The following is a 13,012-nucleotide window of genomic DNA, read 5'->3' as shown; positions in this document are numbered from 1 at the left end:
AATTTTTACTTTTAATTTTAACATAAAATTTACCAGTTATCATTTTGACAAAGACTATTATGAAGTAACACACTGCATATGTTTTATTTTTCTTAAAACAACTTCTGACCCATTGAATTGAATGGTAAAGGTGTTATCACTTTCTGTAATATATACATACCATTTAGAACAGAATTTTCACAATCAAAAGCTGTCCTGAATGCAGTAGGATATGTGGAAACTTAAATGTCAGTGAACATTTATTCTGAAAAGGAGAATTTGTATGTATCCCTGAACAGAAATCACTTAGTATACAGACCTGTGTTTTTATATATAGAATTTCTTAAAGGAAGGTATGTTAATTTAATATGGAGACTGGCAAAAGACAGATTTTTGGGGAAAAATAAACAAAAATAGACTGGACATAATGACATCTACCTCTTCCTTATATGACTTCCTCTTCTTACTAAGACTCTTGATTTCATCAATTGTTGGACAAAACGATTTTCAATTTCTGAACTTTTAATTGGCCATGATGATGAAATCCTGGAGAGATCATTTTTAAAAAATTGATCTGGTATCAAAGCATTCCCAGAATACCTAGGTAGGATGACATCTTAATAATAAAAATATCATATTTGCCAGATTTACAAGAGTCAAAAGGAAAACCCCATCCTTTAAAATCTTACAGTATTCTGGGCTATTACTCATGATAAAGTCATCTTTATCCATAATTGAAAAAAATGCCTTAATGGTAAAGGTATTTAAGTAGTAGTAGTAGTAGTCACATAAAATAGACCTAACACTTAAGAAAACCTAGGATCTCTAAGAATGGCTGGCTTAAGCAACTTCATTCAACTTAACTAGATTCTATGGTTAAACACTTTGTTTACCTTTAAGATACTGGCTACAGTAAGATCTTTAGATTATCCAAATATATTTAATTTTTTTCAATTCTCTAAAACAGATGAAGGAAAGTTTTTTATATCTTATGTATAAAGTTTAGATGTTTGGGTAACAGTCATATCATATAATCACATCTGCTTTTGAGACCAGGAACCCTGACTTCTACTTCCAATTCTGCCATTAATTTCTGTAGGCCAGAATTTCTTTTTTCTCACATATAAAGCTAAGGAGTTTGACAAATTTCATTGTTTTAGATTATTACAGGATCCTGAGAATCTAAGTAGATCTACTTAATTCTTTTAATCTCCTTTGAGAGCATTAAATTAGGCATGAAGTTCTTCATTTCATTTAGAATAAATTGTAAGAAACAATAATGATCACTGCATTGAGCACAATATAGTGAATGTATAAGACACAATTAATCATACTCAGAGCAGCACAGGATAATCTTATTCTTAAAGCACTATAGGTCAATTATTAAATAAAAGAACCAAGTTTTATATCAATAATAACCAAGGATATTTGCCAAGGAAAATGGTAGGGATTAGGACAGATAGCACTGTTAGAGCCCAGAAAAAAATGATTTTTTTTAGAAGGGATTGAGCAGAACCAATTGGTAGTGGGGCTATTTATTTGTGTCTATCACTTTGATCTGACTAGTTCATATTTTGGACTCTCCTATACAGTTCTCCATTTCAGCCATTCCTTTCGGTCTTTAGATCCCTACACGGAATTCTAGGATTCCCTGACTAATCTGAACCAAGTCACACACCAACATCAATTCTTACTCTAAACCTGCTATTTTCATCATCCTCTCAAAGACTGCCAGTTTCCTAAATGTAGAACTGTATAGAAATATGGCCTCAATAAATATGTATCTATAAACTATACCAATAGCCATCTTTCCCAAATACTGGTTTGCAGTATGACTTTATCAGAGTATCTGGGGGCACTGCCAGAAATATAATTCCTAGGCTCTACAATGAACTCCCAGTCTGAATCTCTAGATGGTAGAACCTTGGATTTTTTTTTTTTTAAACATTATTTCCTGTTCAGATGGGAAGACAGTTTGGGGTATGTCACAGATGGCAATATTGTCTTCCATGATACTCCATCCTCTACTAACATAATCTCTTAAAATAAAAAATAATGAAAATAAATGTTCAGACCCTTTTCCTTTGGAAATGCTTTGTCTAAGAAAAATGACAAATTATCTACTTTTAAAGAATACACAAATAGATAAATGTTATTAGTAAAATATAGTAAAAGCCTATCATGATTTGGATTGTTAATTCAAGTGAGCTCAAAAGTATCACTGTATTATTTTCTAAGAAACAACAACAACATATAGTAAAAATAAGTCCAGGGAGAAATATTCCAATAATTTGAAGTGTGGGGTAGTCCTTAAATGATTCTGAGACACCTACTTGTGAAAAGGCAACTTATATTTTACCACACTTCATTGATTCTAAAATTCATTTTTTTCCACATTTTAACATCTCTGAAATCAGGATATACCATAAAACTGGTAGCATCTCAAGACAATTGGCAGCATATTTTCCTACTACTAAAAGTGGTAAGAAAATAACCGTGTGTCCTACAATCAACAGTATCTAAGTTTCAATACACTAATTCTTCAGCTGTCATCAAAGGCAACTCCTCTAGGGGCACCTGGGTGCAGCTGTCATCAAAAATAGTTCCTCAAAGGGCTCCTAGGTACAGCTGTCATCAAAGACAGTTCCGCTAGGGGCGCCTGGGTGGCAGAGCTGGTCGTGGATCCAACTCTTAGTGTGGGCTCAAGTCATGATCTCAAGCTCTGCATTGGGCTCTGCATGGAGTCCACTTGAGATTCTCTTTCCCTTCACCTCTGCCTGTACCACTCATGCTCGCTCGCTCTCTCTCCTAAATAAGTAAATCTTAAAACAAAAACCCAGGTCCTCTGAATACTCGTTAGTAAATAATTGGCTCGTGTGATATGAAATAAAGTGAGGAACAGAGTTTTCTTTAAAAATAAATAAATAAATAAATCTGTAATTATTAACGGAAGGTACTACTCCTCCCTTTTCCACCATGCCAGCCAGTCTTACGATTAATAACTAAAAAATAAGACCTAACAGAAAACATACTCAAGTGTGTCATATATGTAGTCATTATTTTCTGGGCCTCATTTGTAGACGAATGAGTAGATGGAACTCCAAGGCTCCTTTCAGCTCTTAAAGTCTACAATTCTGTAACCTTAATTATTCAAATACTAATACTGAGCCCAACAAATTTTTCATTTCCTCTTCTCTTCCCAACCCCACTCTGTAGTTCAAATTAGCAGGTCATAAAAAGTAGTAAGTTTTTTGTTTTTTTGTCAAATTGTTACAGAAGAATAAGGCTTTAAAAAAGCAAAAGTAGATCCTTGAGGAATAAGATGTTAAACATCCATCAGTACTTTGAGAGTTCAGCTGAGAGGATGACCTTAAACTACTTTTTGTTGTAAACCTTTTTGTTACTAAAATACTATGACTTTATCATAATCAGACCACTATGAGTATTTTTTAAAAATAGGAGTCTCGGGGCGCCTGGGTGGCTCAGTGGGTTAAAGCCTCTCTGCCTTCAGCTCAGGTCATGATCTCAGGGTCTTAGGATCGAGCCCTGCATCAGGCTCTCTGCTCAGCAGGGAGCCTGCTTTCCCCTCTCTCTCTGCCTACTTGTGATCTCTCTCTGTCAAAAAAAAAAAAAAAAAAAAAAGAGTCTTAATTTTACTAACTCACATGGCCTACTATGATTTTTTTTCCCTAACATTTTCACATTGTTATTTTTAAAAAAGAAAAAAGGAAAAAAGAGCAAAATTTGTTTAGTATGAGCATTTAGTATGAGCATTTAGCACTAAGAAGATTCTCAGTGGTCATAATTCATCTTTACATCTCTAATGATTAGCAAAATGCCTCACACACAAGATTTCTGAAGCAAACTGCTTTTGTGGACTTGTAATATTCATGTACAGATATTATCTAGTGAATCCCGATTTAAAATCGGTCAAATTGTAATATTCAGGTTTGACAGAATTAAGAATTCACTTAAAAAAAAAAAACAGTATAATTAAGAAGTTCAGAGTTCTACCCTTAAAACCCTCTTTTAAAAAAGACCTTAAAACCAAAATGACTGTTTCCTCAAAATTCTAGATGATAAAAGAAGTATACAACAAGTACTTAAACTTTTCTAAGTTCTTAGCCTTACTAAGAGGGGGAGATGATGGAAAACGAGGTAGGGGAAGGAAAATAAGGTTGGGTAGATTTCTTAGCTGACGGCAGGTAAGGAAGGTAGACAATTCTTTTTATTTCTAACTCTGATTAATCTTATGAAGAGTAGTTCCATTGTTTTTTTAAATCAGGCAAGGCATAGCTTTTACTGGAAATAGATAAAAGGATCCCAACCGAAGAAGCCAAATATAAAATGCATGGTCTTAGGATTTACAGTTCTGATCTAACAATCGAAATTCAAAGATAGACGTCAATGTACTTTCCACAAAACATCACTCAACGTCCTTATATGATACCCCATCATTCTGCCGACCTACATAAAAGTTGGGGCTGCCTGATAATTATATTAGTTATTTATGTAGCTCAAAACTACAAGAGTGTAATAAAAAGAACACCAGAAAGCAAGCAATGATAATTACTCCAAACAACTAATGCCTTTCTGCCTCTGTTGAAAAACTGCTTGAGTTGACTAAGGCAGAATCTCTCCTCAACACTAGAAATATATTTGGTGTTCTTAAAAACCAGTTAACAAACAGAAGAGGCACAAAATCTCTGCAACTTTCAAATTTCTGAGATATCAAACAACTCTTTCCATTGGTTTAGTTTTATGAATACTCAGATTTAGACAAATCCATCCTAAAACTAAAATACATTTTAAAATAAGTATCACTATTTCCTAGTTTTGTCGTGAATTCTTATCTTTTATTAGTATGGAAGGCTGACTGTACCTTAATTTTACCTGACATCAAATTTTACTTGAAGTTGTTTAAAAACAAAACAAAACAAAACTAGTAATGAAGGGTGTATGTAATATCATAAATAAAACTCTGTGGTAAAGGGGGTGGCGCCTGGCTAGTACAGCATGAGACTCTTCATCGTGGGAGTTTTGAGTTCTAACCCTATGTTGGGTGTAGAGATTACTTAAAAGAAAAACTTTAAAAAAAAACACACACACACACAAAAATAACCTGTGATAAAGCACCCTAGGACAAATGAAAATTTTGGTACTTGATTGGCAATTGGTTTTTGTCTTCTGCCCAGGCCTGCATTCTTAAATGGGGGCACTAAAATTCTTACTTTTTGTGGAGGCAAGCAATTAACAAAAGGCAATCTGGAGAAACAGGAAGTTGGAAGGTGGGTATTTGAGTTCCTAATATTCTCCCAGCTCAATCTCCCTGGATTGGGTTGATGATAAAAAGCACCATTAATTTCAAGATTCCTGGAGTTTCAACCAACTCCAAGATACTTAAGTGGTTAAGAAAATATCACAATAAGGCAGTGCTATACAAGGCATTCTGAGTGATCCAGCAGGAACTCTTACTAGCAGCACGCACCAAACTGCCCAGATCACTTCACCTTCACGATAACATAACTCTGAATTTTACATCATGGAATTTCTGGATACCACTTATTATTTCATGGTATGATTTTATTGTTTCACTCTTCCCAGTTAAGATTTGACATTCATACGTATTAGTGGGTATCTCCACATCCCCCTTGTTCCTGTGCTTTGGTCCTTTCCCAACATCCACTTGTCTTCTGAATAGAGAAGAAATTTTTGGAGTAATTTGTCAATATTTGGAAAATCTATTCATTTTCAAATAGAGAGTGTGATCATTATTCGAGACAACCAATACTTTGTGGGACACATTTATAAATTTGGACAGGAACAAAAGAATAGTATTTACAACTTATAATACAAAAACATCCATATATTCCTATACCATATAATGCCATATATTTTTCAAGTGAATGCACTGAACTGTATTACAATCTCCCCAATATTAGGTATTTATTCTAGTACTAATTTTTAAGCATAAGCCCAACTTACCCGGACAAGTGCATCATCTATGATATGGTCACGTCTGACTTTGAGTCTCAAATACGGATTCAACTGCTGTCCTTGAACTAAGCTGTAGAGAACAGTGATTCTTCGTTCACTGTACATGCGAATTCTATTGTCATAATATAATCCCAAATTCTTTGTGACAGCATTCAATATAAAGGGACATGTCATGAAAGAGAATTTGTTCTCTGTTTCTACTTTGAAAAAAGTATAATCTTTATCCATTTCTAGAACATCATTCAGTGGTTCATTAATAAACTCTTCAAAAGGGATAAGTGGTTTTCGACAATCCAGAGTTTTAACACCAAGTTCAGTTTCCAGGGGGTCCACTCGAGGACCTTTCTTGTTTCTTCTTTCCTCTCCCAAAAGCTCCTGAAGTGTCAATTCACTGGACTCAGGGATGGGCTCTTCATCATCTTCTTCATTATGATTTGTGTCCACTTCCCCACCCACTACATTTGCATAGTAAACCATTTTCAAGCACTTTGAAGCAGCAACAATAGCATCATCATCATTCACTAGATTCCGACTGTTAAATTCATTGCTTATGACTTTGTAAGTAATAAGTTGCTGAAATGTTTCCATCATTCTACGAATCTGGTCTGCACTGTATTTAGACCACAGTCTAACCAATTTTCCTTGGGCGGCGAGGGGTAGCTTACTCATTGCTTTGCAAAATAAAGGCAAAGCCATTTCCAGATATTCAGGACTGTGGAGATTTCTATTCTCCATTACAATAATGAATAAATTCAGATAATTAGGATCTCGAGAGTATACATTGTGATACGTCAAGTCACATTCCACATTAGGTGACAAATACACAAGTGCATTGAGAAAAGCAGTTTCTATTTTTTCATTAGAGAGTAATCTGGTGTAGACCCTTCTAATGGCCTCAATATCCACAGACACATCATCAGGGCCTAATTTTTGTAAGTTGTTATCGCCTTGTGAACTATCACTTATCCTTGAAGAAGATGCTTCTGAATCTTCTTCCATAGCAGCAGCAGAACATGCAGCTTTTTCCTTTTCATCTTCATCTTTGTCTTCATCCTTTCCTTGAAGAGATTTAAGTTCTTCCTTGGTGTGTTGTTTGACTTTCCGAAAGCTCTGTACCAATGCCTCAGCACTAGAAAAAACTCTTCCAATAACACGGATTAAAGGGGAATAATCCTCTCTCTCTCTACATAATTCAAGAATTTCATATACCGTCTCTTCTGTTAGGTAAGTCACATCTAAAAAAATTAGAAAGAAAAAGGAGAACATTTATTTTTATAAGTATGTTTAGCTTGTCTTAAGTTCTAGTGCAAAGTAAAATAGCCATTTTGTACTCAATACCATTTATGACTTACAACTCTTTTAAAACATTTCTAATACTTAGATTCAACAAACAAAACAGATTTACTTATTTTTGTCAATGAACTACTATAATGGCCAACAACCTCACCCATTCTTTGTACATTCTTTCAATAATATGTAGCTTTTAATGAGCTCAAACTCTTTCACAATCACAGTGGAAATTAACATGCAGCTTTAACTTATAAATATGAACCAAGACAATCATGTATTGATTTGATTCATCACAATACACATCTTAAACCTTATTTTAGAGCAGAAACACATTCTTCTGAGAGGTTTCTTTCTTATTTCACTCTTCCCAAAAGACTGAGGCAAAGTCAAGAAAGATTCTTTGAGCATCCTCTTTGGGAAACAGCCCTTGTCTAAGTTGTATCTTAAAATCAAACTGGTTCCTTCTGAGTCTTTTCAGTTTTTCCAGGGTGGTCATTCCATGGGTGATTGAGAAAAATTACTACACCATTTCTCATAAGATCTCAAGCTGACAAACAATGCCATCTGTAGCCAGGAATCAGGTTGGAATAAACAGGAAATAGTGACAAGAGTAATAAAAAATTGCGTGGTAGAAGGCAACTTAGAAGCAACAAGTGAAAACAGATTACTATGTAGTCGCCAGAATCTTTTTCCTCTCCTTTCTGGGCAGATTTGGATCATATCTCCCAGCTTTCCCAGGTTTTTGAGGTTAAGTGCTACTTTCAGGCCAAGGCTTTTCCTTCTGGCTAAATGCGAGGACGTTCCCAGGATGCTTGGGAAGCCATGTGCTGAAGATTTACAATGACACTACAGCAGCATTTCTGAATGATTATGTGATGTGGAACTTTGCCAACCTAGAATATCATGGCTATTAGAGGACCTAGAAATAAATTTCCACTTTGTTTAATAAGCTAGTGCTTTTTCTGGTATATACTTAATATCACAGTCTAGTTGATCCTTACTAATATAGAAAGAAGGTTTTCACCTTTCCCCACCTTGCCGTCAAAGTCTTTAAAACACCAGCAGACTGTCTAAATTATGCTTAAACCTTCTTGGTACTTTTCTAGTGCTAAAAATTTTATAGGTCAGATGAGCTGATTGGTTTTTTTGCAGACTGCATTACCATTATTACCATTATTTTTGCAGTCTGTATTATTCAAATCCAAGGGAATTTTATTATGTTTTTCTATAACATCCATGAAACTGCATGATCAAGAAACAATCCTTTGTAAGAGGCAAAAATGACAGGAGGCAATGAAAGGCTAGACCAAATATCAATTTATTACACATTTTCAGAGTTATACTAATGTTAACAAGTTGAAATTCCAATGAAATCACAGAAGAAACAAGAATGAAAAGAACATTTCAAGGATTTTTGAGATAAAAATCTCTGGAAGAAGGGACTACTACAGGGATGAAAGAGTCTATAGCAGTTTGCTGGTATGCATTTTACTTCCCTCTCACATCTGTCTCTAAATAGTAGCTCAGACCTCCATTATCACTTTAAGTACTTTTATATTTGCTCTTTTTATATTTGCCAGAGAATACTCTTTCAAACAAAAACCAGATAAACATATGGCACTAATTCTCTTCACCAACAAAATATAAATCTATACATATATCCCCTTGAAAGGAATGAAGAGTTAAGTTTGGAAATTATGGAATGCATAAGCATTCCACTCCCAAAATGGAATGCCACTGAATGAAACACATTAGAACAAAAAAGGAAAACTCCATGTGTGTTCCCTCTTATGCTTTGCTTACTCACACACACAAAAAAGAATTTTAACATGCTGTTTTCTAAAACTCCAAGTTGTCATCTTTTACTCAAATGTTAATTTATTTCATCAGTTTCATATGAGCTTTCATAACATTTAACTCTTTCATAGAAAGCACTGAATACAGTGATTGAAGAGGAAAACCACGTAAAACATTCCAACTCCAAGAGTAATAGATCTCAATGCTTGGAGACATCATACAATTGACAACTCAGATTCAATACCTCAAATAATAAACTCCCTGGTACTTACCATGAGTTTCAATTTAAAAAAACAAGGAAAAAATCCAACATTTTAAAAGTTAAAATTAACAGCTCTGATGTACTCACTCTCATGATCTGTTCTCAAAAGAAAAACAAAAACAAAAAAACCCCACCTTTCATTTTCTCACTTATAATCTGAGATAAGCAAAATAATCACAAAATTTCACCTTACCAAAGCTAAGAAATATACCTCAACAACACTATTTTTCTCTTATGACTTGCATGAATATCAGGCAACTGGGGATAAAATAAACTGTTTTAATATTCAAATAAGAACATAAATGATTACATTTCACATGAAAATATAGAAATAAAAACATTCTGACCCTATAGTCAAACAACCTCATTTAAAAAAAGTAAAAATATCCTTTAAACATTAGATAATTGAATTTCACTTTACAAATCAACTATATAACCTATTCTAAAAGCTAAAGGAAGAATAATGCTCTGAGCAAAGATAATTAAAAACACTTTAAAGTTCCATGTTACTTATATGTACATGTGTGCTTTTTGTGATCCCTAAAGACTATCACACATATCTGCTATTGCTCAAAGTATTCAAATGTTAGTCGACAGCTAAGACTAACCAATTACTAAAAGGAAATGAAACCATTAATGATCGACCAAAGGACATAATTTTCAACTGATATAAAGATGTCTACATTCAATGCTGGATAGTACCCCCAGAGTTTTGTGTCCTGAGTTATCCTAATTTAGTTCACATGAATACGGCAACTTATATTTTATACTGAGATTATTTATAACTCCAAATTAGAATTATTAATCATTCAGTATCTAAAAGGTGATCTTATGAAACTCTGGTCTTCCTCTAACTCTCTAATATACCTGGACAGACACTGTAGGCTGGCAAACTCCAAATCTATTCACCCCTCTTCTCTGACATGCCATCATATAACAGAAACTATAAAAACTAAACACTAGTATTCTAATCCTCATTTGTACCTGGGGGATGACATGTGGCACAGGTCTGCCAATTACCTAAGTGCAAGTCCACTGATGCACCTCTGAAAGTTTATTTTCCTGATAAACGGGGTCAAACATGATTAACTCATTATGAGTGCAACAGAATCGCCTAATTTTTTATTAATATATCAAATAAGCTAATAACATCTTCAAATTATTTAAGCATAAGCTATACATGTCTCTACAAATTATAAAATACTGTCCTTCAAATTAAAAAGTAAAAAGCAATGTTTACTAATATTTCCAAGACCATTTTCCATAAGGCAGTACTATACAAGCCAATAAAAAACACCATCAAATTGTGGAAGAAATAAAAATGGAGCACCCCAAATAGTCTCTGCATTTTGAATAAACTATTCAGATACATTATTTTACAGGAAAGATATATTTTGTCTATTAATTTTATGGAGATTATATTTGTAAAATATAGTACACTATAATAAAAGTCTAAATATACCAAGGAAGTGGCAGGCCTGTCAACAAATACTTAATTGAAGCAGAGGATAATTTTAGAGGCACAGAGGTAATTCAATCTTCATTGTGGCAAATGGACTCATATACATATACATAAAATTTCTACCTCTTTTAATATTTGTTTCACAAAGACAAGATACATGCAAATGATCATTAAATGAACAACTATAAAAGTTCAACCACAAAAGTAACAGTTTACCACACCATGAATCTGATCTTCGGCCCCGCTACCAGACTGTCAACACCTGTAGTTTCTTTTATGGGCTTTAACTCTTTAAGAGTTAATCTTTAGATCTGTTCTATTACGATATGTAGATACCCCTGCTTTTCGAAAGTTCCCACTAGGCAACCTCACTTATAGTAAGAAAGTTAAAAAGCAAAAAAGCGTTTAGTGTTTGTTTTACTGGAAGCCATTACAGAGGCAAAACATATTCTGAGGACCAAGAGCAGCACTGACAATCCCCTTCCCCAAGAATTACACTCAGCATCTCAGCCTCAAGTCACCATAGCTTTGAACTGTGTCTGTGGGCGTCTGTGTTTATCTCAATTCATTTTGTACATCCATTAGTAAGATGTGTCCTAAGGTATCAGAAAAACCTAGGAGAGGCTATTTTTTGGATAAGGGAACCTCAAAATGTTTTCTGTATAAATTAATGATAATTGCTTCTTCGCTGCGTATGCCATTTTGGCTCATGAAAGTTTCATAGGACTGCTCTACTTTCAGAGGACATCTTCTGTTAAACATCAGTAATCTCTTTCCAAAAAGTGTGAAACTGCTAACTGGGAGCTTATTTCCCATTATTTTAACTGGAAAAAAATTGTTAACACCTTCTTACAGGAAAATAAAAAAAACCCATTTCCTAAAATGTAACCAAGGTAGAGTAAATAACTATTATAAAGTAACCGTCTTGTTGGACATAAAACACTGTTTCCTAAATCACCAAATCATAAACTTAATAACAAAAAGTTATTTTTCATGAATCACATGCTGTATCTTACCGGACAGCGACACTCTAGACCCAGACACCCTTTGTTGACATGTTGTTCAGAATACCTTCAAGTGATTCTGACATTCTACTAATTCTATATAAAATGTATCAATACTTTCCCTAGATAGTGTTTTGTTTAAAATATTGAACTGAATTTTTCAGACATAAATTAGTTTAAAAAACACTAGATACAAATATTCACAATGTTTATCAATAAAAAGAGATGTTCTACTGAGAAAATATTAAATGAAGAAACATTCCTATATGGGATATCTGTATATTTTGTAATATATGTATGTTCCTGAAAATAAACTTAATCTACAAAATGTTACACTTAAAATTTTTATGCAAAAACAGAATTTGGGGCACACTAAACAATACATATAGAATTTTGTAAAGAGAACCAACAAATATAATTAACAATAAAAATGAAAGTACTAGTGTAGTTAATGCATTTGTAATTCCTAGTAGAAAAAAATACTACAGTAAACAGAAAGTTAACAGAAAAAAGGGAGTAGGAGGACAGAGTAGCATATTGGAATAAAGTATAAAGAACTGCTAAATTACACAGACTTGAGTAAAAATAGGAAACAAAGACTCGAAATAACAACTCAATAAGCACCTATGATGAAGCACATAGCAAAAAGATGTGTCCATCCACCCTCTACTATAATCCCGTACTGCAGACTGCATTTAACTGCACCAGCGCATTCTACATTTAGTAACTGTTACTCTGTGGATGCACACTTGCTAGAGAAATGTGTATAATGGAGTCACTGCAACTTCCCTGTTACACATACTGACAACATTAACCTACTTATCTACAGTGTATGAGCTAATCATGTAACAAGCACACCTTTTGAAGCTGTGTAAAGTTACCAAGTTATGAAAACACCTTTTACTGTGAGGTTAAAGTAAAAAATACAAGAAAATTCCATGTCACCAATTAAATTAAATCTGCATTTAAATCATGCTACTGAAAACTTCAGAGCTGTTCTCCAACTTATACATGTCTTCAACAAAAACCTTCCCCTTTTAAAATATAATTACCTCTGGTAGGGCTGAGCCCTGTCAAATTATTCAGAAATTCAATTACCTTGTTACTAACACTGATTAGTAACTGAGGAAAAGAAAGCTTGGATTTAAAGATTTAAAAAAAATTTTTTTTAAATTAAAAAATGATCCTGAAATGCAGGATCATTTAGAAAACAAGGGCTTA

General features: G+C 33.8%; 1 protein-coding gene across 6 annotated transcripts in view; it reads right to left on the bottom strand.

Annotated features, from left to right (window-relative positions):
• UBE3A (ubiquitin protein ligase E3A) overlaps positions 1–13,012 on the bottom strand; it is a 92,081-nt gene that overhangs the window by 25,911 nt on the left and 53,158 nt on the right. For all 6 annotated transcript variants that reach the window (XM_032843098.1, XM_032843093.1, XM_032843094.1 and 3 more), the window contains one exon: positions 5,965–7,211. In XM_032843098.1, coding sequence (XP_032698989.1) covers positions 5,965–7,211 — 1,247 coding nt within the window. The remainder of the gene's footprint in view (positions 1–5,964; positions 7,212–13,012) is intronic.

This window comes from Lontra canadensis, unplaced genomic scaffold (genome assembly GCF_010015895.1).
Source record: "Lontra canadensis isolate GAN:19392208 unplaced genomic scaffold, GSC_riverotter_1.0 scaffold135, whole genome shotgun sequence".
Lineage (NCBI taxonomy): Eukaryota > Metazoa > Chordata > Mammalia > Carnivora > Mustelidae > Lontra > Lontra canadensis.
This window is presented reverse-complemented; position numbering and strand designations above follow the sequence as displayed.